Genomic DNA, 27,704 nt, shown 5'->3' with positions numbered 1-27,704 from the left:
TTAACACCTGTGAATTCCGGAGAAGGACGATTATCTAGATGCTTGTCCTTCAACAAGATTGATGGTGGGATCTGGGAATCTTGTCTGGTCCTGATATATTCAAGTTTATTTGCTAACAAAGGGCAGACAACACATGAACACGGTGAAGAAGCTATAAAGGTTTGCCATGAGCCAAATTTGAAAAACTGGTTTATGATCTTCATTTGTATTTACATGTGTAGTGTCAGAATGATCACTACATTGATGACCTCTTACAACATTTCTCTCAGGTATCTTAAATTTAAAAATTTCAGATAAACACAGGATGCATTATGTCTTAATAAATATCTAGTCAATAGTAATATGAGTCTTTACTCAGAAAGTAAGAAAATCCTTAAAATCCTGTTCACAGTTGGAAATATAAATTGCATGGAAATGATATCATTGTTAATCATGCTTAAAGGGAAATACTTGCCTATTTAAACTACTATGCTCCCTTCATAGTGTAGACATATTTTAATATTTTTAAATCAAATATTATACCATATTATAATATGTACTTTCAAATTCTGACCAGCCTTTAGAAATTGCAGCCTGGTCGTTTGTGTGCTTCTGATTATTTGGATCAAATCCTTGCTGGCTTACTTACAGTCCTACTTGCCACCAAATAACTTTAGAAACGATTCCCTACATCTGAGAAGGGCTGGAAACCTCTTCTTCTTCTACGTAGTCACCTTGGTTTAAAACAGTGCTGATCACTACTATATATAAAATTGATAACTAGTAAGGGCCTACTGTATAGCACAGGGAACTCTACTCAGTATTCTTTAATAACCTGTATGGGAAAAGAATCTAAAAAGAGTGGATATATGTATATGTATAACTGCATCACTTTGCTGTGTACCTGAAACTAACACAACATTGTAAATTAACTATAGTCCAATAAAAATTTTAAAATAAATAAATAAATAAATTTTTAAAACCGTGCTGTGCTGGTCAGAATCCCCAGTGACCTCCTCTGTGGCAAAGTGGTTAAGGAAGGGGACATGAAACCATGAATAACCTGTGACCACAGGTTAGGACTAAGTATGGGACATCCTAGGTGCCTTCACCCCATGGATGTCACCTCATGGTTTAGGTTAGAGAATTTAGGGGCAGGTTACAGAGCTGGTTTTACATCAGACTCCTTCAGGAAGACCAATGAGAAGCACATCAGTGGCTAGTATCTGTTCTTTCATGTTGGAGGATCTTGTGATTGCCTGAGTAGAGTCACAGAATTATAGAACTGGTAGAGACTAGAAATCACATAACTCAAGCATTGTTTTTAACTTCAGATATTTATGTCCAGAGAATCTAACTTACTCCACCCAAGTTTTCTGACTTGTACCTATTGTGGCAGAACTAAGCTGTGTGGGTGTTTGGTGACCCTGGGTTTAAATCCTAAACATCACTTTTTAGCTATTTGAGTCATTTAATGTTTGTGAGCCTCGATTTTCTCTTTGGTGCAAAAGAAAAGTCATATTTACTGCACCAGTTTTGGAAGGTTAAATAAGATAATGTCTGGGGGAAGAAAAAGTTCCATTTTGACTAGCACCCAGTAGGACTTCAAGAAGTAGTAGCTCCCTGTTCCTTTTACCCAAGCATCTTGGACTGCTCCTTCCTCATGGCAGACTTCAAATATATCCTTGTAAGAGCTGAACCTTGGCTGATAATCATGACCTAAGCAGTACACTGATACTAGCCCCAAGTGCTCAAGCAAAAATCAAACTCAACTGAAAAGTCTGTTTCCCAGTCATTCCAAGGCCCCCTTCCATAGTGGCCAATTGAAACCAATGTCCCGAGAACCTCTCATTTCTGCTTAGCCTGTGCAGGAAACCTAATCACATCAGTAACACAGAGGGAAGTCTGGCTTGTTTGGAATACAGAGACACGGTCCCCACCTTTGTCCCCCCCCTTCCCCCTCTTCAGCCCTCTCCCCATTTCCTCCACATATCCTTTCCCCACTTTCACCCTCCCCTCCCCTTACCGCCCCTTTCTTCCACCATGTGGATCAAATCTTGGACCCAGCTATCAGTTCTCATATGCTATTTACATAATTATGCATCATTTGCATCTCATTGTAATTAGTCGAGTTATCCAAAGCTTCATCTCCTGGCTCTCCTCCTGGAATTCTTAGTGAATCTGTTATTTTATAACACATTTTTGGACCCTCTTTCCATATGGTTACTGTGTGTGACCACAGATGCTGTTAGGCCCTTCCTAGTCTCCTTATGGTCCCAAGTTTTTCTGGAACTATCTGGTTTACTCACAGTTCCCTGTATCCACTTGTCCCTATTCACATGGCCAAAAAGAAATATGTATCCACACTTTATAAATAGATGGATGCTGGACAAAAAAAAAGAACTCTCATATACATCTTTCCAGGGATACAGAGCTATACTTTACAGGCAGAAATATAGTTAACAGAGGAAACATAACACACATATATGTCAATGCTCCATTCGAGTTTTAAAAAAGAAACGAGAGTCATGGGTATTTGGAGAAAGGTGTTTCAGGCAGAGGTGCTGCAGGAGAGAGGTGAAAAACTATGCCTGCTTTTGTGGGAGGTAAGAGAAAAATTGTCAGTTAAATGTAAAGATAGAACAGTAAACTTCAACCTTGAGTATCTGCATCAAAATGAAAAAGGACTGGGCATTAATTTTAAAATAGTTTCCATTATATATTTCTCTTTACAAACTGAACACATTTTGATGATAGAAACATTAGAAAATGCCAATAATCAGGGAAAAAAGCAGAAAAGAAACCAATTCATCACCCATATAACACTGGTAATGCTTTGTAAATGTTATCTGATGTTTTTCAATATTTTCACTTATCATAAGCACCTGTCCATGTAATCAAATATTCTTCTGTAATATCGTATTTATGGCTTTGTAGTCTTTCATCATGTGAAAATTTCATAATACAAGTTTATAAACAACTCAGGAGCACACACCCGCCTCTCTCTATGTATCTTTGCTGATATGCCCTCCTTCTGCATGCGACTCAGACTGGCCATGTCTTTACTGAATTTTTGTACAGCTTATTTGCTGATTATACATCTCTGTTGTGTTTCTTTGAAAATACTGTTCGTCTTTATCTGTGCATTTTTAATATTTATTTTGATAGCAAATTCAGTGCAAAAATAGGAGGAAATTATATGCAATAGTGATGGCAGTGGCTACAGTATCCTGGAATGTCCAATCTGTAATAAGCAGTGCATCTTATTTGAGGAAATGTATTGAGCCTAATATGGCCTACATAGGTTAATTTAATCAGTTGTGATAATATTGTCATAAGGACTCAACTACATATTTTGCAGGAAGACTGTGTTGTACTTAAAGAAAGGGAAAATAAATAGTGGCTATAATTCAATTGGCCTGTGGGTTTTTTAAAATATTATCACTATGACAACTGGTAACAGCAGCCGTGTTTATTGAGTACCTACTCTGTATCAGATATTGAACAGGTATTAATTCATTTCTCACAATAACACCATGAATAGTTACACTATAATCTTACTTGCAGAAGAATTAAATTCGGGCACAGAGAGTGTAGTAATTAACCTGAGGCTAAACAGCAAAAATGGTAAAACTGGTAGAGGAATTCAGACTGTCTGTTTGGAGCCTGCACTCACTCTTAACTACGATTGTTGAAATGCCTAGATGTAAGTGCTTTTCCAGTTCATTCCAATTAGGTAACTCCAATACCATAAAAGAGCATTTACATTACAGGATTTTGTGTGCATTTCTACAAGGCAATTCACAAGTAAAATACAATCTATATCATGGAACTACAAACTACCCTTCCAGAAACGTGCTTGTCACATTTCAAGGAATCAAATGACTTAAAGTTAATTTAGAGTTTTGGCTTTGAGAAGATATATTTCACACTATATTATAAAATATAATTGAGAAGGGCAGTTAAGTTACATTGTAATTTTAAAATTCTCTATTCCATAGGCCTGTTTTGACAATTAAATGAGAAATGCATATAAAGTGCACAGCACAGTTCCTTGCATATATAATGTTGAATAAATGTTAGCTAATATGATTGTTATTAATAATTATTACTTGACATTCACACCGTCTCTAAACATTTGCAATTCTCCTCAATTTCTGCTAGCCCAAGTATATGCCTTTAGCGGGTGTCCTTTCAAAATCAGTGCTGAATCCGAGGTCCAAATTGAGATAGCTCCTTTCCCAGCTGAAGTCCTCTTCAGCCTTAGAAATACTTGGCTGCATTCCGTGGTTCTCTCCCCGCCCACACACACTTTAATAGTAAAGCACAAGATGTATGCAAAATATTTGAAAATATGTTCTGGCCTGTGGTTTGTATTTATGAATGGCTTTTATTCTACAGGTCAGCTTCTGGAAGCTGCAGAGCATTATGAGGCCTTCCATCAATTGACGCAGGGACGGATATGGAAGGATGAGACAGGCCGCGTTCTCAACTTGTTGGCCTGTGAGAGTCTCCTGAGGACTTACAGATTACTCTCAGACAAAATGCTGGAAAATAAAGAATACAAACAGGCCATCAGAATTCTAATAAAAGCTTCTGAAATAGCCAAAGAAGGTGGGTGGAAAAGAGCATCTCACATTGCTGCCTTTAATGGGCAGATACTGCTTCTCCCAAGAGGGAGGTAAAAATCGTCAAGTGTTTGGGTGATTATTTCCTATGAAATGCAGGGACAAATGCCATCAATATACTTTCAAATTTCACTGTAAAACAGAGGGGCCTTAGTGCTGACAGCAAGAAATCCATTCGTTTCTTGAAAGCTTTATCTCCAAAATTGCAACCCTCTGGGAATGATGTTATAAAACAGTAAACCCATGATGAGAAGGTAAGGTCATTTGCAAAAGTTAACTCTGTGTGTGTGTGTGTGTGTATGTGCACGTGTGTGTGTGTGTGTGTGTGTGTGTGTGTGTGTGTGCTTAAGGTCATATATTTCTTACAATCTGAGAGACCTTTCATTGTTTGTAAATTCCCTATGGTGGGGTAATAGGAAAGTTATGATAAATATTTAGTTAAGAGTAACAGGAAGATAGAACTTGCATATATTTTAGACCCATGCCTGTCAAAGTGTGTGGCCTTTGGTCTGGCAGCCTCAGCATCACCAGGAAGCTTATAAGAAACGCAGCATCTCAGGCCCCACCCCAGACCGACTGCATCAGAATCTGCAGGTTTGCAAGATCTCCAGGTGATTTGTATGCACGCTTACAGCAGTGAAAATGCTTTTGTGACAGCTGATCACATCCTTAATATTCTATTATCATTAAAATATGTATAAAATATAAAGACAAAAATTGGAACATATACTCATAAGCTTTTACTTTGTGAGATGCAAGGATGTTTTGTGACCTCAGAGTAGTATATTAATAAATTACTTTTCATGAAGGAGAAAAAGATGGAAGTTATGCTCTTGAACGAAAGTTCATCAGCTTGTGGACGTATTTAATCAGTTGGCTTATTGAGTAACAAATGGCTTATATGGAGTAAACAGGACTGATTTCCTGGGTTTGATTTTAATTTTTTAAAGAGTGAAAGTAAGATCTAAGCTTATTCTCTATGTTAATTTTTAAAAGTAATATTAGTTAAAATACCCATAGGACATCACCCCCAGTGAAAGATGTATCCCATTGAATGAACTGCTTTTGAATGAATGGTGATCTAGTACCTTCCCCAAAGGGGTACACACTGTCATAAGTAGTTAGCTCTTAGATCAATTTCAGCAGCTAACTTTAGTCACATGAAAAGTTATGTGAACTTTTAATGTAAGTTACTATTATTAGTTAGGAAAAGATATTTCACTTTAGGTTCACATTTGCTAAATTGTAAGGTTGTTCACAAAGAAAGCAAGGTTCCTAGGCCCTCTTCCAATAGTCAAAGACTGCCAAGCCATCTCCTTTCTGAAAGCATCTCTCACTTTCCAAAGGACAGATAAAGAGAATAGGAGAAAACTTGCTTCTTCTGCTGTAATAATTTTTAATATCTTTTAAAGCCAATAAATATTTGTGCCCATGTTTTTCATATAAGATAGTAGACAGGTTAAAAGATTGCACAGCATTTTACAGAGCTCTGACAGCCGCTGAAATGCTCTGGGACAAAACATCCCTTCTTACTGTTGTCTCCTACTTTGGTCAGGGAACCTGAAGCAGCAAGCTGACGATTGCATGGATAAGGCTTGCCTCCCACATTGGTTTACATGGTATTTAAGGAGGACTGACATCCACTGTGCACCTTAGTTAGGGCACCTTGGTGTAATGCACAAGTATAGCACCAGCCATACAGTGGTCTTATGACTCTATTATTCTATTATTTTCATCTTTCCGTCATCAATGGTCTTTAATAAATTCACAAAGTTGTACAAACATCAGCAATGACCCCATACTCATTAGAAGGCATTCCCCATACCCTCCTTCCCCTATCCCCTAGCAACCATTAATCTACTTTCTGTCTCTGTGGATTTACCTCTTCTGGATAGTTCACACAAGTGGAATCATGCTATGTGTATTCTTTTGAGCCCAGCTTCTTTCACTTAGCATCATGTTTTCAAGGTTCATCCATCTCGTAGATGGTATCACTACTTCATTCATTTTTATGGCCAAATAATACACTATTGTATGGTTGTATCACATTTTCTTTATCCATTCATCAGTTGATGGACATTGACGTTGTTCCCACCTTTTGTCTATTATGAATAATGCTACTATGAACATCTGTGTACATGTTTTCAATTCCTTTGGGTATATACATAAACGTGGCATTGCTGGGTGGTATAACTCTATGTTTAACTTCTTGAGGAACTGGCAAAGAGTTTTCCCAAGTCGCTGAACCGTTTTACATTCCCATCAACAATGTATAAAGGGTTTCAATTTAGCCACATCCTCACCAGTACTTGTTACTTTCTGTCTTTTAATTATAGTCATCTTAGTAGGTATAAAGTGATATCTCACTGTGAATTTATTTTGCATCTCCCTGTTGGTTAATGATGTTGATCATCTTTTCATGTGCTTATTGCCCATTTGTATATCTTCTTTGCAGAAATGTCTATTCAGTTTCTTTGCCCATTTTTAATTGGATTATTTTGTCCTTTTATTATAGAGTTACAAGAGTTCTCTAATATTCTAGATGCAAGTCCTTCATCAGATTGGGTTTCTTTTCACTTTCTGATGGTATCCATTGAAACCCGAGTTTTTAATTTGATAAAGTGCAAAGTAATTTGTTTTTTCTTTTGTTGTTTGTGCTTTTGGTATCATAACTAAGAAGGCTTCCACTAATCCAAACTCATGAAGAGTTACTTCTACACTTTATTCTAACAGTTTTATAGTTTTAACTCCTATATTTAGGTGTGTGTGTGTGTGTGTGTGTGTGTGTGTGTGTGTGTGTGTGTGTGATGTCAAGAGGGTCCAACTTCACGTTTTGTATGTGGATATCCAGTTGCCCCAGTACCAGTTGTTGAAAATGCTGTTCTTTCTCAATAAATTGTCTTGGGACCCTTGTTAAAAATAATTGACCATAAATGTGAGGGTTGTTTTCTGGATTCTTAATTCTATTGCGGTGATCCTCATGTCTGTCCTTATTCTACTACTACATATTTTTTATTGTGGTTTTGTAGTAAGTTTTAAAATTGGGAGGTGTGAGTCTTCCAAATTATCCTTTTTCAATATTGCTTTGGTTCTTCCACATTGCTTATATTTCCACATGATGTTTAGGATCAGTCTGTCTACTTCTCCAAAAATGACAGCTGGGATTTTGATGAGGATTACATTGAATTTGTTGATCAGTTTGGGAAATACCACTATCTTAACACTGTCTTCCAATTCATGAATATGATTATCAGTCTATTTACATGTTATTTAATTTCTTTTAATGATGTTTTATAGTTTTCAGTGTACACATTTTGCCCTTGGTTTGTTACATTTATTTCTAATATTTTATTCTTTTTGATGCTGCTGAAAATGGAATTTTTTCTTTTATTTTCAGATTGTTCATTGCTCGTGTGTAGAGATAAAATCAACTTTTGTATCTTGATCTTGTATCTTGCAACCTTGCTAAACTCATTTATTAGCTTTGATGTTTTTTGTGGAGTCTTTAGGATTTTTTATATGTAAGATCATGTCATCTACAAGTATAGTTTTACTTATTTCTTTCTGATCTTGATGCTTAAGGGTAACAGAATATGCCACCCCAAATGCCACTTTGGCATAAAGAGTACTGTGAGCTAAAGGCACTTGAAAGACAAGAGGCAAAAAGGAGCATTCTAATCTCCCCTCCTCTTCCTAAAAATAGGAAATGGAAACACCCATATGAAAGATGCCCTGTACCATGAGAAAAGAAACATTCTTTGATTGGGAGCCTAGGCCAAGAGAATTCTGCACAAGCAGACCTTGTTAAAATAATCCTCATCTTCTTTAACCTTCCTTCCTTTATATCTTTTTCCACAATTGCCTATCTTTGTTCAACCCAATATTAAAGCAGGTAGGTTTTGCTGTTTCATTGCTCTTCATTCCTTATGAAGGCTCCCATGTGACCTAAAGCTTATGTAAATTTATATGCTTTTCTCCTGATATTCTGTCTTTTGTCAGTTTAATTCCCAGGCACAGCCAAAAAACCCTAAGATAGAGGTAAAAGTTTGCCTCCCACTAGTGCCTTTTCTTTTTCTTGCCTAATTGCACTGGCTAGACCCTCCAGTACAGTGTTAAATAGAATTGGTGTCAGAGGACATCTTTGTCTTCCTGATCTTATGACAGAAACTTTCAGTCTTTCACCATAAAGTGTAATGTTAGCTGTGGGTTTTTTTGTAGATACTTTTTTTTAACAGGTTTAGGAAGTTCCCTTCTCTTCTGAATTTGTTGAGGGTTTTTTTTAATCATAAAAAAGGATTGGATTTTGTGAAATGTTTTTTCTGCATTTATTGAGATGATCGTGTGGTTTTTATACTTTCTAATAACAATGGTATTTTACATGGATTGATTTACAGATGTCGAACCAACCTTACATGCGGAGGATAAATCCAGCTTGATCTGGTATATAATCCTTTTTATATGCTGCTGGACTGGCTTTGATAGTATTTTGTTGGGAATTTTTTGTCTATATTCATAATGGATATTGGTTTGTAGTTTTCTTTTCTTGTGGTGTATTTGTCTGGTTTGATGTCAAAATAATAGTGGTCTCATATTTGGGAAGTATTTTCTCCTAAGTTTTTGGAGGAGTCTGTGAAGGATTGGTGTTGATTATATTTTTAATATTTGGTAGAATTCACCAGTGAAGCAATCTGGGCTTCTTTTGTGAAAAGTATCTTGATTTCTAATTTAAGTTCTTTACTTGTTGTGGATCTATTCATATTTTCTATTTCTTCTTGAGTCAATTTCATTAGTTTGTGTCTTTCTAACAATTTTTCCATTTCATCTACTGTACCTAATTTGTTGGTATACCATTGTCCATAATATTCTCTTAAAATATTTTTTATCTCTGTAAGGACTGTGGTGATTTCCCTCATTCATTCTTGATTTTCATAACTTGAGGCTTTTCTCTTTTTTTTTTTTTTTCTTGTTCAGTCTAGCTAAAGTTCTGTCAATTTTGTTGACTTTTTCAATTAACCAACTTTTTGTTTTATTGATATCCTCTATTTTTTTTCTATTTCATTTATTTCCTCTCTAGTCTTTATTATTTACTCTGTTTGTTTTGAGTTTAGTTAGCTCTTCTTTTTCTAGTTTTGTAAAGTGGAAAGATGTTTCCTATTTTTAAAAATAGACATTTATAACTGTACTTGTCCCTCTATGCTCTGCTTTAGCTGATTCCCACAAGTTTTGGGTTTTTGTATTTTTATTTCCATTAATCTCCAAGTATTTTCTAGTTTACCTTCTGATTTCTTCTTTGACACATTGGTTATTTAGGAGTGTGTTTAATTTCCACATAGTTCTGTGTTTCCCAAAATTTTCTGTTACCTTTAATTTCATTTTCTTGCAGATACCATCTTCTCAGTGATATCCACTACCCTGACAACTGTATTTAATATTGAAACCTGCCTTTTTCTTTGTACCCCTACTTAGCACTCCCAAATCCCCTTATCCTGCTCTATTTTTTCCCCAGAATACTTATCACCATACAACTTACCATATAATTTATTATGTTTATTTTCAATTTCTTGTCTCTTTTTTATAGTTCTCTAAAATATAAACTTCCCAAGGACAGGGAATTTGTCTGGTTAATGTACTGATGTATCCCAAGTGCTTGGAGCTGTGCCTGGTACAGAGTAGGTCCTCAGTAAGTACTCATTGAATAAATAAATGAGTGAATATGTTTTAGCCAAATAACAAAAGGAAGTTTTAGGGCACATTTTAATAAAACATTTGAGTTACTCCGAAGAACATCATCTCTGTCCATTATTCCACCTGTGACGACTTCCTCTTTAGATTCTCTAGTAAACATACTAGTGTAAGAATGAACAATTTAGTCTTAAAAATAAAAACATGATTTTTTAAGATAAATGATTATTGACTTGGATAGCAAGGCCAATATAAATTTAACCCACTCAAATAAACAACACAGTATAAATAATATTTTACCCTTTTTTCTCTTGTATTTGTGTTACTCAGCTTTAATAATGCTGACATCTTCCTCCATTATTTTATTGCTTTCACTTTAACTTTGTCTCAATTAGTAAGCAGGAAAAATTCTTATACTTAAATCCTATTTTAAAACTAATATTTGGTGTGATCTGACTATTTGAGTTAGCTGCTTCAAAATCTTTCTATCAATAGGGGTAGATTTCTTTTTTCTTCTCCTCTTTGCTGGACTGCCCTTTACATAAAGTTAGATACAAATGACGATACTCTATCCAAGCATGAGGTTTTTAGTGCTTTAACGTGGTTACACCATTTAACACAGAAAGTACAAGTTACAAATAGTCAACCTTTAATTATCTAAGAGGCAACTTCCCACCATAGTCTCTTCCTTCTACCCCTTCTTCCCCTTCCCTAGTCCCACCCTTCTCCCCAGTACTCATAAACCCATAACAGAGAAAAAGTGAGGGCCCAGCTGAGTTATGAGTTCAAATTCCCCAGACTGAATCGCTAGCACCATCAACTCTGCTGAAGTGAGATCTTGAGGGTATAATTCTTTGCAATTGATGAAATTGCTAGAGAAGAAAAAAACTACTGTCACTGACATTTACCAACCTGTTTCTTCATAGTCTTCCAATTGAGCCACTGCTTCACGAGAAGTAATTGAGTGATTACTGAGAGTGAGTGCAGCATAGAGAATTGCTAGCGCCTGTGGAAATCCATCATGGTGGGAATGCAGAGTTCAGAAATCTAAGGATGCTTACTTTCCAAACATCAAAAATGAGGGTGGATCTGTCAGCATTTGCATTACCCAGGAGTTAGGTAACATTAAAAGCCAAAGACTTACAAAAGTAGAAAAAGGATAGTATTCCATTTTAAAATAAGAACCTCTAATGATTCTTGCAAGTATATTAGATTTATGTGCTCAATTTAGTACATTAAATGTAAATAAATTATGTATTTATTAGATGGTATGATGTATGTCTTGTTGAACCATGTGTTACACGTTTACACATTTTGCTTTTGGAAAGAAAAATTTGATAACTCCTGGAATAAAGCACATTATGCAGAAATTAGAAAGGCTAAATTCCTTGTGAAAAGATGGTGAAAAGCATTTACCAGTCATTAGCAAGGAAAAAATATGTTTGGATTTCAAAATATGAATGGAATTTTATACCAAGAAACCAAGCTCTGGCAGTCCTTCTCACCCAGGTTTTAACCAATAGCTTTAAAATTGAACCTAATCAGGACAATAATTCCTTAATCTGCTAATTATCTGCCCTATTAGAGACTTAGCTGAATGCCAGTCTGTGTGTGTGTGTTTGTCTGTGCACCATGTAAGGCTGATATTCTTTATCAATTATTTCACGTACGTAGTCGCAGCTATGATGAATGACTATAGGTTTTACATGGTGGACCAGTATGGAATTTATATATGAATGTCAAAATGCTAATACTGGGTTTTGTTTGTAGAGGGAAACTCCTCATAATTATATTGCTAATGCACATTACTCACTTATATCTGTGACCCAGGTAAATTGTATTAACATCAGCCTTTTTGATGAGTACACAGTTAGGTTTCAAAGATTGTTGATATAAATCTGTATACTTTGTTATAATAACTTTCTACTCTCTTAAAAAGCAAAGATTCTGTTTGTTGTAATAAACCAATTTCTGTAATACATTAATGATTTTTTCTACATTTTCGTTTTAGGAAATGACAAAAAGATGGAAGAAGAAGCTTCCTATTACTTGGGCTTAGCTCACTTGGCTGCTGGGGAGTATGAAACAGCATTAGCAGTAAGTTCAAGTTGACTTTTAATCACTACCACTTTTTATTTTTATTTTATTATGTTTGTTTTATATTTTTTTTATTGTATGTTGTTATAAGGCCAACAGAAATGGGGTGGGCCGGGTGTCAGTGTACCTATTTATAGAGACTAAAGCAGAATAGCACTATTCTAGAAGCATTAAAAATTGGTTTTATTGATGAAAGTTAAATATATGGAGTAATGGGACCCTCCACTCCTATATCACCAAGGACAAGAGGAAATGGGTTTAAATGACAGCAAAAAGTAAATAGTAAAAAAAAAAAATTACAGCAAACATAATATGATCTGAGAAAGTTTTCTTAGAAAAAACTGTAGTTGATAAGCAATAGATTGAATTGCATTGCAGTGCACCCTTCCTTTGTGTGTGGGGAGTGGGAGAAGGAGGGCTGCAAAGGTGGAAGGCATTGCTAGTGCCAATCTGAGAAGTAGCCTGCTTCAGGATAAAAATCAGTGTTTGCCTATTTTATGACCAGGCTTGGTGTGTTTGACTAAAAAACCCAAAAAACAAAATGTCAAGAGCTATCTTTTCTGTATTAAAACTGAAATCATTTTTCTTTCATTCTTCTCTTACCTCTAATATATTTCAACTGTAACTTCTTATTGAATTTCACATACATCTCATGTAATAATCCTATTCGATATGAAGTATTGGCTTTATTTTTCAGCTTTGAGGAGCTCTTGTTGGCTCTTTTAGATATTCATGCTAAACAGCATTCCTGTGATTGTGCTAAATATTTTTCTCTATCATCCTTAAAATTGGGTTTAATCGTAAGAGACTTGGGTTTTCCTAGTTGACCCTTCTACTTAATATTTTTTAGTTAATGACATGCACACAGCAAGGCTGTTGTGTTCCAGGTACTTTGAGGAACACAGAGGCCAACAAGATGCACACTTCCCTTTTGGAGCTAATTTAATGAGGGGGACCAACTTGTAAACAACTATAATTCAAAGCAGGATGAACAGGGGTTTTCTGAGTTCAGAGGTAAGAGTAGTTAGTTTCAACACTGAAGATCAGGAAGGTTGCACAGAAGAGCTTTTGAGGGGCAGGATTTATACAGGCAGAAAGCGTGAGAGTCGAGGATGATAGCATATGAGACACACACACACTCCCACACACTCAGTATGATCATAGTCAGTGGGTTTGAGAAGCAATGAATTGTCATGTACAAGATAGGATACAGTAGGAGATAAAGTTGGAAAATTAGGTGAAAATTAGCTTATAGATTCTCTCTTTCTCTCTCTCTATCACATGGCAGGCACATGGCAAAATAAATTCAAACAATACAATAGGGTTTACAGTGAAAAATAAATCTTCCTTCCGTCCCTGTACTCAGTCTCAAAGGCAAATACAGTTACAAGTTTCTGGTTTATCCTTCCAAAAATATTCATAGATATGCCTGGCATATAGGTGCATATATATATGTGTGTCCTTTTTGTTGTTTACAAAATGGTAACGTTTTATACACACTGTTCTGTCCCCTGAGTTAACTTCCTCCATACTAATGTATATATAGACATGCCTCATTTTAAAAGGGACTCATAGTATCCCATGGTATAGTTGTACTTTAATGGATTTAACTATCTCCTATTGGTGGGCATTTAGGTTATTTCCAATCAGTTTTGTTTCACAAAGGGTATAGCAGTGAATAGCTTTGTGCCAAAGTGAGAGAAGATCTACAGAATAAATTCCTAAGGGTGGAAATGCTGGTTCAGAGAGGAGAGGAGATGAATTTAAAGATAAATTTATTTTTATTTCTAATCTTCCCTTCAAAGAAGCTTAACAAGTTTATTGTCAAACAACAATAAATGAAGGTGCCTGCTTCCTCAGGAGCTATGTATATCTTTAGGAAATTAGACATATGTATTAACACATGTTGTGAATATTTTTCCAGGCCACTGTTTTTTGGCCTTATTATGAAATTCTTCCATCCTGAACTTTTAGATATGTGTGTGGCCAAATTTATCAATTTTTTCTTGTATGACTTCTGGACATTCTTAGAAAGGCTGTACTCATTCTAAGTACAGCCTTTCTAAGAATTAGGAATTCATCGTAATTCCAAGATTATACTTTTTAATCTTTTGGAGGGTTGGAGGGTCTTGAATGCTTTGTTGGAATGTGAAGCTCATTTTTTAAGCAATGTGGAATGTTTGGTGACTTTGATGAGGCTGGTGGCATGATCTCATTCATTTACTGACAACTGTTTATTGAGCACCTTTTAAGTGACAGACAACATGCCAGGCATGATGAATCTGATCTATAGTTTTGGAAGATAACAGTAGTGGTGTAGGATAGTCTAGTAATGAATGTATTTAAGAAGCAGCATTTGGCATCCAAGTGACAAATTTCTTGATACTGTTACTCCTTTCAGAAAAGTATTGAAATTATTTTTCTGGAGGTAAGGAAACCATAAATCAAATGTGAAGCTCGCATTTGTATTAACTGTGTGACCTTGGACAAATCCCTTAAATTCTCTAAGTCTCAATTGCCTCAACTAATAAGTATATTTACTTTTTGGGGGGTTGAATGGTGGCCTTAAAAAGATATGTCCACTTTCTAATCCCTGGAATCTCTGAATTTTACCATATTTAGAAATAAGGTCTTTGCAGATGTAATTAAGTTAAGGCTCTTGAGATGAGGTGATCATTGTGCTGGATTTTCTGGCTGGGCTCTAAATCCAGTGACAGGGTCCTTATAAGAAAAAGGCAGAAGGAGGTTTGAAACAGACAGAAGACAAGAAGACATGCCCACAGAGGACAAGTCCCTGTGAAGATGGTGGTAGAGATTGAAGTTGCAGTGCCACAAGTCAAGGGATGCCTGGAGCAACCGGAAGCTTGAAGAGGCAGGAAGGATCCCCTCCCCGTAAGAACATGGTCCTGCCAACCCTTTGATTTCAGATTGCTAGGCTTCAAAACTGTGAAAGAATCCATTCCTTTATTTTTTTTTAACACCTTTATTGGAGTATAATTGCTTTACATTGTTGTGTTAGTTTCTACTGTATAATGAAGTGAATCAGCTATACATATACATATATCCCCATATCCCCTCCCTCTTGTGTCTCCCTCCCACCCTCCCTATCCCACCCTTCTAGCTGGTCACAAAGCACCGAGCTGATCTCCCTGTGCTATGCGGCTACTTCCCACTAGCTATCTATTCTACATTTGGTAGTGTACATATGTCCATGCCACTCTCTCACTTCTTCCCAGCTTACCCTTCCGCCTCCCTGTGTCCACAAGTCCATTCCTTATGTCTGCGTCTTTATTCCTGTCCTGCCCCTAGGTTCTTCAGAATCTTTTTTTTTTTTAGATTCCATATATATGTGATAGCATACGGTATTTGTTTTTCTCTTTCTGACTTACTTCACTCTGTATGACAGACTCTAGGTCCATCCCCCTCATTACCAATAACTCAATTTCATTTCTTTTTATGGCTGAGGAATATTCCATTGTATATATGTGCCACATCTTATTTATCCATTCATCTGTTGATGGACACTTAGGTTGCTTTCATTTCCTGGCTATTGTAAATAGTGCTGCAATGAACATTGTAGTACATGACTCTTTTTGAATTATGGCTTTCTCAGAGTATATGCCCAGTAGTGGGATTCTGGGTTATATGGTAGTTCTATTTTTAGTTTTTTAAGGAATCTCCATACTGTTCTCCATAGTGGCTGTATCAATTTACATTCTGACTATAAGACACTGATGAAAGAAATTAAAGATGATACAAACAGATGGAGAGATATACCATGTTCTTGGTTCAGAAGAATCAACACTGTGAAAATGACTACACTACCCAAAGCAATCTACAGATTCAATGCAATCCCTATCAAACTACCAATGGCATTTTTCACAGAACTAAAACAGAAAATTGCACAGTTTGTATAGAAACAAAAAAGACCCCGAATAGTCAAAGGAATCTTGAGAAAGAAAAACGGAGCTGGAGGAATCAGGCTCCTGGACTTCAGACTATACTACAAAGCTACAGTAATCAAGACCATATGGTACTGGCACAAAAAAACAGAAATATAGATCAATGGAACAGGATAGAAAGCCCAGAGATAAACCCACACACATATGGTCACTTTATCTTTGATAAAGGAGGCAAGAATATACAATGGAGAAAAGACAGCCTCTTCAATAAGTGGTGCTTGGAAAACTGGACAGCTACATGTAAGAGAATGAAATTAGAACACTCCCTAACACCATACACAAAAATAAACTCAAAATGTATTAAAGACCTAGATGTAAGACCAGACACTATCAAACTCTTAGAGGAAAACATAGGCAGACTCTATGACATAAATCACAGCAAGATCCTTTTTGACCCACCTCCTAGAGAAAGGGAAATAAAAACAAAAATAAACAATGGGACCTAATGAAACTTAAAAGCACAGCAAAGGAAACCATAAACAAGATGAAAAGACAACCCTCAGAATAGGAGAAAATATTTGCAAACAAAACAACTGACAAAGGATTAATCTCCAAAATATACAAGCAGCTCATGCAACTCAATATCAAAAAAACAAACAACCCAATCCAAAAATGGGCAGAAGACCTAAATAGACATTTCTCTGAAGAAGATATACAGATTGCCAACAAACACATGAAAGGATGCTCAACATCACTAATCATTAGAGAAATGCAAATCAAAACTACAATGAGGTATCACCTCACACCGGTCAGAATGGCCATCATCAAAAATTCTACAAACAATAAATGCTGGAGAGGATGTGGAGAAAAGGGAACTCTCTTGCATTCCTTTATTTTTGAGCCATTTAGTTTGCCTTGTTACTTCAGTCCTAGGAAGCTAATACATAGGATGATTAGAAAAGACAATTTATATCAAGTTTTAAAAGAGTGCCTTCCTGGTATATAATAAACTTTTGACAATTAGTAGCTTTTATTATTTTTACACTAATCAACTAAGTCTCTGGGCTTTAGTAGTAGTAGTGAATATGGAAGGAAATAGATTCAGAAGTTCTGGGGGACTTGGAATTAGATTAAATCTGGGAGGTGAGGGAGACAGTGGCGTGCAGATGGGCCTAGGTTCCTGGCTGTAGAGCTGCATGGCCTCTGGTGGGGGTTGCCACAGGACGCCCAGCCTTGGGGGGAAATGAGGAGTTCAGTTTTGAATATGTTGAGTTTGAGGAGTTTTTGAGATAGCCAAGGAGAGATCTATAGACAGTGGTATATGTGGGCCTGGAGCTCAAGAGGAGGTCTGGATTGAAGATGCTGTGTAAATATGAGGCTGTATAAATTTGCAAGTTTTCAGCATATTGAAGTTGTTGAGTGGAGGAGATTTCCTAGAGACAGTTAATGATGAATGAAAAAGTTCTAGGGCCAAGCTGGGAGAAGGAGGTGCCAAGGAGATTAAGCAGTGTCTCTGGAGAGGTAGCAGGAAAACCAGGAATAGATGATGGCATATAAGCCAAGGAAACCAGCGTGTCTAAAGGATAGAAGTGAGCACATTCCTTCTGTCTCCTATCCTGGTTTGGGACTGGAATGAGAGAGCTCCTTGCAGATATTTCCAGTAAGATCTCAACCCCCTCACCCAGGCATGTACCTCACTGAGAGTCAAGGTTAGTTCATTCTTGTCATGTAACTCTCCAGCCAGGGCGGAGTCTTTGGAAAACCAGGCAGGTCAGCTCACTGCTACTGTCAAGAGTAACCTGTGTGGTTGGGAAGAACCAGGGACTTGCTTGAGGCAGAATATTGTTACCTTCTTGGAACACAGCTCACCCAGAACTGAGAATTTGCAGGAATCGAGCATAAGATTTGAGCCAGACCCACGGGCAGAGCTGCAGCGCCAATGAAGAATCTGTTGTCAGGTCTGAATACAAGATGCTAAGAGCAAACTCAAAAAGGCATCAGATTCACAGCTGGAAAACAGGAGGCAGGAAACAGGTACCAGGGAATCACCAGAGAATGGGAATTTGGGGCTGGGATGTGGCTGGGTGGAGAATGGACACTGAACAGTTGTACCTGATTCGGGGCATGAAGGTCTTCCAGTTGGGGCTGATTTTAGAAGGCAGCGTGTTTTTGCTGTTGCACTGAAATTAGTTCCCACAAAACCTGACATCTTGCTTTGATTTCAGATAGATGACCGCATCTTTTCATTCTCTCTAGTATCTTACTTTAGCCACGTTTCCCTCCTTCCTTTCAGATATAAAAGGACATTCTTCAGACTTGAGTTTCAATCCCCTTTCAGTTTTTTTTTTTACATTTATTTTACTGAAGTACAGTTGATACACAATGTTGTGTTAATTTCTGCTGAACAGCAAAGTGACTCAGTTATACATATATATACATTCTTTTCCATATTCTTTTCCATTATGGTTTAGCACAGGATATTGAATAGAGTTCTCTGTGCCTTTTCACTTTTTTCTTTCTGGACTTGGTGAAGGTGATCGTATAACCTAGTGATCTATTTTCTATTTTCAAACTACAGCCTGTCTTTCCTTCTGCAGCTGCTCTCCGTCTGAAGGAATGGCTTCTAGTTTACAAGATATCTATTGGAAACCCACACCTTATTTAGTGAATGTATTGTAAAAAAAGAATTACATGATCAATTAATAGATAAGATTGATTCCCTGATTGGTTGATTAGGTATCTGCCTGGTTATCTAACCACAAGGTAAATATTCAACACATAAAAAAAGAATTTTTCTTTTTTTTTTTTTTTTTTAATTTTTTTTTTTAAATTTTATTTTATTTATTATTTATTTATCTGTTCATGGCTGTGTTGGGTCTTCGTTTCTGTGCGAGGGCTTTCTCTAGTTGCGGCGAGCGGGGGCCACTCTTCATCGCAGTGCACGGGCCTCTCTTGTTGCAGAGCACAGGCTCCAGACGCGCAGGCTCAGCAGCTGTGGCTCACGGGCCCAGCCGCTCCGCGGCATGTGGGATCTTCCCAGACCAGGGCTCGAACCCACGTCCCCTGCATTGGCAGGCAGATTCTCAACCACTGCGCCACCAGGGAAGCCCAGAATTTTTCTTCTGAAATTCTTTTTTATCCTACTTTCCCACCCTGTGTAGTATTACCAACACTATCTTCATCTGTTCTAAAGCATCCATGGTGTTTCTGTCACACTGTAGTTCTGGAGGGCAGTAAGAATGCCCTGAAATCAACTTTGTCATGTGGGAACCAGCTTGAGAAAGCGTCCAGTTAGATTTAACATTGCCTTTTCATATTCAGTCTATCTCATCATCAATTCTGTACACTGTTTTTATTCTCTCACTTGTATTTTAAGTTTATAATTTGGAATATTTTCAGATTTTCAGTATCTTGCCCCTAGATTCAAGCACTACCTCTAATAAATTTCTTCTCCCTTCCGGTAATGTTGTTCATCTGTTTAAAGATTTTTACGTGATTTTTTCAAAGAATCTTGGCTTAGAGAAACCTGTCACAAGTAAATATCCCTAATGAATGGTTCTGATGATCTGAAACAGAAGGGACTCTGAAATTTTGCTAATGTATCTCAATTTTAAAACTTTAATTTATTAATAAATGATTAATACATGTAATAGAAGACTATGTTGACAAGTATATGAATAAGGTTTGGTCATCCATTCTTTGCTGACCAAGCATTCTTTACTGAATGACGGACTAGCACTAAACTAAAAACAAATAATGGATTTATTTAGGACTGAAATACCTACTAATGAGAAAAGGGCATTTGGTGAAGAGAAGTGATAGTTCCTGTAATAAACCTGTGCAGCAGGTCACAGAGACGCTGACATTTAAAGAGGAGAAAGCTACCCACGTATATCAATCAGGTGCTGAGGAAAGAAGTAGTAATTCCCTTTGGCCATCATCAATTTCCACCTGAAAATGTTCCAAGTAGAGTAAATTCTGAATTTTAGAAAGTAAATGTATCTTATGAAGTCCTAAGATTTCAAAGAGAAAAATATTTTACCAAAAATCACATTCAAGACATTATGCAAAGTTGGCCCAGCTCCCACAATCGAATATTGCAACCATAAAGTTATTTTAAGAAAAAAGATGGTCCTATCGTAGTAAATTGTTTTCATGCACGAATTTTCTTTCTCTCTAAATACTCTATTCCACTTCCTAATCTTAGGAACATCAACTTTACTTTGTCTTCGGTACATTCAGTGAGTTATTTGCTTCCTATTGTTTAGTGATAATACAGCCTATCAAAAATTATACTGTGAAAGAAAAATTCACCATATTGATATTTCATTTGCTTTTGTAGTACAAAATTCTTGTCCTAGTATTTAATTATTCCATATACAAAACAGTAGCTCTTTGTATGTTTGGAGACATGTCAGCATCTTTATAATAACTTAGAATGCTTCTAATATTGGTGTTAGCTTGTATGCATGGTTAACCCAAATCTCTAGCCTCATCAGCAGCATCCCATAGGAAAATGCATGTAAACGATATAGCAGAAAAAAATAGTTACACTAATATTCTAGCAACTAGCAGATTGTAGATAAATATTAACAATGGAGGGTATGGGTCATATTTGTAAAATGATATATTCTTATGTTTTCACTAATTGTAATTAAATTTTAGTTATTCTTTTAACTCAATAGATGCAAACAAAGACAAAGCTATTATATATCAGCAGGCATTTTTTTTGTTTTGTTTTGTTTTGTTTTGTTTTAAACATCTTTATTGAAGTATAATTGCTTTACAATGGTGTATTAGTTTCTGCTTTATAACAAAGTGAATCAGTTATACATATACATATGTTCCCATATCTCTTCCCTCTTGCATCTCCCTCCCTCCCACCCTCCCCATCCCACCCCTCTAGGTGGTCACAAAGCACCGAGCTGATCTCCCTGTGCTATGCGGCTGCTTCCCACTAGCTATCTATTTTACATTTGGTAGTGTATATATGTCCATGACACTCTCTCACCCTGTCACATCTCACCCCTCCCCCTCCCCATATCCTCAAGTCCATTCTCTAGTAGGTCTGTGTCTTTATTCCCGTCTTGCCACTAGGTTCTTCATGGCCTTTTTTTTTTTTTTTCCTTAGATTCCATATATATGTGTTAGCGTACTGTATTTGTTTTTCTCTTTCTGACTTACTTCACTCTGTATGACAGACTCTAACTCCATCCACCTCATTACAAATACCTCCATTTCATTTCTCTTTATGGCTGAGTAATATTCCATTGTATATATGTGCCACATCTTCTTTATCCATTCATCCAATGATGGACTTTTTAACAAAGGATGATTTATTTGATTTGTAATGTTTAAGGCACAGAAAGTTTGGGGATTCTTACAGTTGTTTCCATTTAGTTTTTTCTGTGTTCAATTTGATACCTTCTCCCTTAAAAGTCACTCCATACTTGATGACAGTGGGCTCTTCATCTAAATGGTAATCTAGCTGACACACACATGCCTTGGCAGATTCTACGGTAACATACATAAAACAAATTTTCCTTTTGGTCACTTTTATAAGTGAAGATTTTTATCTACCATGAAACCATGATGCAACCCGAATAAATGTGAGTTCTTCATGGCTCTCTTGGTGGAATACCATATTAAAAGGAAAACATCCACCAAGCTAAAAGAAAAGTAATATCAATTTCTCCTTACTTGTCCTCAAAGAACAAGAGGTAAAGTTCTTAACTCACAGCAACATCTTTTAGACTCTTCTCTCCTTCCATTTAAAAATTTTTTTTCAATTTGTCTTTCTCTAGATATCCTGAAGCCTGTATCTTCATGTCACTCTCTGGACCCCAAAGTTCCTTCCTGTGTTTCACTCACATATGGTTAATCACTCCTCTCCCTTCCCTCTGTCATCTGCCTGCTTTTCTCTCTCATGTCAAGAAATTGTGACTCTTCAACAGGCACATGAAAAGATGCTCAACATCGCTAATTATTAGAGAAATGCAAATCAAAACTATAATAAGGTACACCTCACACCGGTCAGAATGGCCATCATTAAAAAGTCTACCAATAACAAATGCTGGAGAAGGTGTGGAGAAAAGGGAACCCTCATACACCATTGGTGGGAAAGTAAATTGGTGTGGCCACTATGGAAAACAGTATGGAGGTTCCTCAAAAAACTCAAAGTAGAGTTGCCATATGATCCAACAATCCCACTCCTGGGCATATATCTAGAGAAAACTCTAATTCGAAAACATACATGCAACCCAATGTTCATAGCAGCACTATTTACAATGAGCCAAGACATGGAAACAACCTAAATGTCCATGGACAGATGAATGGATAAAGAAAATGTGGTGTATATATATACAATGGAATACTATTGAGCCATAAAAATAGAATGAAATAATGTCATTTGCAGCAACATGGATGGACCTAGAGATTATCATACTAAGTGAAGTAAGTCAGACAGAGAAAGACAGATACCATATGATATCACTTATATGTGGAATCTGAAATATGATGCAAATGAACCTATCTATGAAACAGAAACAGACTCACAGACATTGAGAACAGACTTGTGGTTGCCAAGGGGGAGGTGGAGTGGGGGAGGGATGGATTGGGAGTTTGGTATTAGCAGATGCAAACTATTATATATAGAATGGGCAAACAACAAAGTCCTACTGTATAGTACAGGGAACTATATTCATAGTTTCCTGTGATTAACCATAAGGGAAAAGAATATGAAAAGAATGTATATGTATATATGTATAACTGAATCACTTTGCTATACAGTAGAAATTAACACAACATTGTAAATTACTATACTTTAATAAAATAAATTAAAAAGAAAAAGAAATTGTGGTTCTTTTTAGCAGGCTCATTTCTACTTCTTCTATCCCTACTCTTTCCCCCTAAAATTCTAACTCTCATATGCATAGTAGAGGCCCAGTATGGGGGGCTGGTTTGGGGGAGGAAGGAGGAGTGGGCCAGGCCAGAACTAGTAGCTGGGAAAGGAAAGGAAACAAATACTCCTGCAGGAATTGCTTTTGATTCTCTTGCTCTTTATGTGACACATTGTTGAAAACTATATGTGAAAAGAAATGTTAAAAAAAAAAAAGAGAGAGAACTGGAAAGAAAGTGAAGAAGCCAAGGGCCAAGGCAAAGGAGAGATGGAGAAAGAGGTGCTCTGAGGCTCTATCTTCATTTAGGTCTTTGGTGCATTCATTCACATGCTTCAACTCTACAAAGTTCTGCACATTTGCAGTATAGGATGATATGATAAATCTTTCTGATGGAGCATACTATGTACTACTAATGTACATAGTCTGAATCAGTTTTTCTACAGGAGCAATTGCTTCTTCAATCTGCCTTTCACCCTTTCCTGTGTTCTTTCAGCTCTGTGTACTAGACTGTGAGAAGTTTGGGACCAGTTTAATAGGGTATCATAATATTTACTTAGAGTTGCCTGGGTGGATACAATGCTCACATCTGTTACCAAATCTGTGATTCTTAGAAGTCTGCATGAAGTAAAGGCAGTAAATGCTAGCATTCTTCAGATAAGGAACTCTCAATTGCTTTTTAGAGAGTATATTTAACAACTCTTTGAAAAGAGAGGACAATGTGAAATGGTTAAGATGGTGGACTTTAAAATCAGCTGATGGAGGATGGAATCCCAGCTCTGCTATCACCTGACCATATGACATTACATAAGCAAAGTGATGTTTCTGAGCATTAATTTCTTCATCTGTAAAATGGGAATAATACTGCTCCCTAACTCAGCACAGCTCTGTGAAAATTAAGTGAGAAAACGTGTGTAAAGTTTGTGGCATAAAGCCTAACATATAGAAAACTGTGACTATTATATTACCGTTAATATGCATAAAATAACTAGTTTCCAAAGTGCTAGATGGTCAAACATCTACAAAAATCACAATTTCTGGTTTTTGCTCTAGGCCCAAGTATTCCCAAATCAAAAGTTAACATAGGATAAAATGTTAAATGTGTAGGTGAAAGTCTTTAAAAAGCTGTTGGAAGTAGGATTTTATTTAGAAAGTATGTTACATGATAAAGATCGTCTTTATGTAATATAGTTCAAGTGTACATAGCAATATCTCTCTAATTGTTTTTTTTATTGAAGTATAGTTGATTTATTATACAATGTTTCAGGTGTACCAGCAAAGTGATTCACATATATATATGAATATATATTTATTCTTTATATATATATATATTTTTTTCTTTTCCAGATTCTTTTCCATTATAGGTTATTACAAGATGTTAAATATAGTTCCCTGTGCTACACAGTAGGTCCTTGTTGTTTACCTATTTTATATATAATAGTATCTGTTAATGCCAAATTCCTAATTTATGCCCCCCTTTCCCCTTTTGTAACCATTAGTTTGTTTTCTATGTCTGTGAGTCTATTTCTGTTTTGTAAGTGAGTTCATTTGTATCATTTTTTTTTTAGATTTCACATATAAGTGATATCTCTAATTGTTAAGCAGTTAAATATTTGAACTGACAGTAGGTTTTGAACTGTAGTCTTTATATGGAAGGTAACTACGGTGTAGAAAGAGCATGTGAGAGTTGAAGTTAGAAGAATTGGATCTTAGTCCTGTCTGCCACATACGAGCTGCTGACCTTAGCTTAGTCACTTAACTTCTTGGAGGCTCAGTTTCATTTGTAAAATAAGGATGACGATGGCAGCTTCACTATATCTTTGTGAAAATCAAAAGAAATAAAAGTACGTTTACACTTTAGTCTATCAACAGTTTTCAGATGTAAGGTACCATTATTACTACAGGCTATGATATAATTAGCACTGAACAATGACAGCAATGATACTCTAGTAGGTAACATTTACTGAGTATCTATTGAAAGCTCCTGCTTTGTACTTATTTTTTTCTTAACTGTAACTCACTAAATGTATCGTATGTAAATTACAGAGTGCTTACATTTATCTTTGTAGTGGCACATATTTTTCTAATGGAAATATAATAAACCAACATTTTATGGAAAACTTTTTATTAATTTATCAATAACTTTTCCTTGAGTTAAAAAAGGCATTTATCCAAAAAATAAAAGAAGAAATTTGAGTCATTTCTTAATTTAAAGATCAGAGCTCTTCACTGTCCATTAAATAGAAGTTGTCTTTACTTGCAATTAGAAATCATTACCTAAAATTGACCCTTCTGTTCCTGTTTAATGGCCTGTTTAATGGCCTGAGTGTCTGAGAGGAGCTCAGATGCTGGCACAGAGGAAGCATGGCCTCCTCCTCCCAGAGGACCTCTGGTTATCATTATACAAAACATGCAGACAGTCCTGTGTGCAGCCAGTGTGCCTCCTGGTCCCGTGTAGTTCATCACCAGCTTGGGAAGCATGCTACAGAGGGCTCGCCGTGCAGCTTGAGACGGTTCAGGTGTAAGCTCAGGGGTCTCAGCAGTCATTTTGCTGCTTTACATCAGAGTTTTTATCCGCCTTATCCTTTTGCCCTGTGACCTACCTCAAGCAGCCTCCTTCTCGGGAATCTAAAGGAGCAGCTGTGCCGTATCCCATTTCCCCCAGTTGTTGCCGTGCAGACCTCTTTCTATTCAGCATCGTAGACCCTCCACACACACCCCAACCACTATCCAAATAGCACTTCCTTCATTTTCATTCCATACATTTTGCTAAGTAGAGAAATGTTCAAAATATCCGTTATCTGACAAGCAAAAAAAGGTCATAGGATTAGAAAAAACACTGATATAAGAAGAAAATAGTCATATTTCCTAATTTTAAAAAATGGATCTATTTCCAAATCATAGAATTCTATTACTCCAAATTATTAAGCAATAACTTACAGCATGGTATGTGTGTATTCCATATCTGATCTTATTTAATACCTTTTGAACAGTTAGCCTTATTTGGAAAATAGTATTTTAAGTAGTTCATTAAAAATGCGTTTTAATAATTTGGAGATTATGAAAACATAAAATGTTTTACTAATAATTTTGCTACTGTTATCTCTGTATTTAAAGTCATGACCTTTCTAAAGCATTAAAACAGATAACCTTAGAGTAACAAGTTAATAAAAATTTCTGTAGCAAAGACCGCAGACTAGAATCTTAGTAAATTAAATTTTAATTTTAATTTTAAAATTTCCCCGTTAATGGGGAGCTAACTCTACTTAAACCCTTTTCTTTTTTTTCTTTTTTTGGTTTCCTAATGGTTCTTTTTCTTTACAATGTTACAGCTTAGGAAAATAGCATGTGTGTTATTGTGTTTTTCTTCTTTTTAAATGATGAATACATAATGGTATTTCTCATAGAAATTACAGTATTTGTCACTTAAATGACAAAAGCATTACAGAAAAATTTTAAAACTCAAGAAAAAATAAAAGTTTGTATTTTTAAAAGCAGTAATCTGTATGGCAAAATTTACAAGTTGTGGACTTTCACGGAAATGAAAAGATGTTTTATGTCAGGAAAGAAAGTTCATGGCCTAAATGAATATAAACACTGATTTTCTAGTAATAAAATTTATTTATTTATTTTTTAAATGTGAAAGCTGGTTTTAAATTCCCTTGAGATCTAGAATATTACTTTAACCCAAACTTTCTGAATATTATTATTATTTCTTGTAAAAAAAAAAGTGCTGCTAGAGTAGCTCTTTACAAAGCTGCTGAAATTTTTGTTTCCAGTCATTTTAAGAAATAGTGCAAAAATTTCAGATATCTGCTTTGAGAGAAAATGAAGAGAAGGATAATTATTTCTATTTGGTTCATTCTAAAGAGGGTGAACTTCAAGACTCTGAAAATTGAGACTCTAATCAACTATCCCGAATAGTGACATATGGAACATAATGTATGTAGACTCCTTAAAGTTCAAGGCCTAGCATATGAAAATGTTCTCTGGAGCAATAAAGCAACCTGCATAGTTCATCACAAGACTAATTGTATGACAGACCTAGGGGCAACGGCACAGCTGTTAGCAAACGTTGATCCAGAGGCCCCCAAAGAAGAAGCATCACACCTGCAAGAAGCCGGGGATGATTATAGGATTAGATGGGTTAAACAACAATCCTGTGCAGATCATACTTCATCATTATAAATCGAGCCAAATTATATATTTTTCCTCTACAACATGGGAGGGGTAACTTCAGAAAGAAAAATGTCGTTCAACATCTTAAAACTTATCCAAAGTATTCTCAAATGTATCTGCAGTGTAGATAGTTTCTTGATCTTCAATTAACAGCTATATTGACTTATAGAGATTATCAGTATAATTAGTGCTCAATAAAAACAATGTATACTAGACTCTAAAAAATAGCATTAATCCTATACTACTAATATTCAATCTATATATTTAAAAATATTTAAAAACTATTTTACCCAGTAATTTCAACTTTCTCCCTAAATAAACATGTAAAAGTTTAGTTAATA

The 27,704-nt window shown here is 36.0% G+C and overlaps 1 protein-coding gene across 3 annotated transcripts in view; it reads left to right on the top strand.

Moving 5' to 3' along the window:
- The window catches only part of TTC29 (tetratricopeptide repeat domain 29), a 262,108-nt gene that overhangs the window by 69,150 nt on the left and 165,254 nt on the right, over positions 1 to 27,704 (top strand). For all 3 annotated transcript variants that reach the window (XM_082463411.1, XM_082463412.1, XM_082463410.1), the window contains 2 exons: positions 4,381 to 4,593; positions 12,301 to 12,386. In XM_082463411.1, coding sequence (XP_082319537.1) covers positions 4,381 to 4,593; positions 12,301 to 12,386 — 299 coding nt within the window. The remainder of the gene's footprint in view (positions 1 to 4,380; positions 4,594 to 12,300; positions 12,387 to 27,704) is intronic.

This window comes from Balaenoptera physalus, assembly GCF_965194825.1.
Source record: "Balaenoptera physalus genome assembly, chromosome: 5".
Taxonomy (NCBI): Eukaryota; Metazoa; Chordata; class Mammalia; order Artiodactyla; family Balaenopteridae; genus Balaenoptera; species Balaenoptera physalus.
The sequence above is the reverse complement of the archived record's forward strand: the minus strand, read 5'-3'. Positions and strand labels throughout refer to the sequence as shown.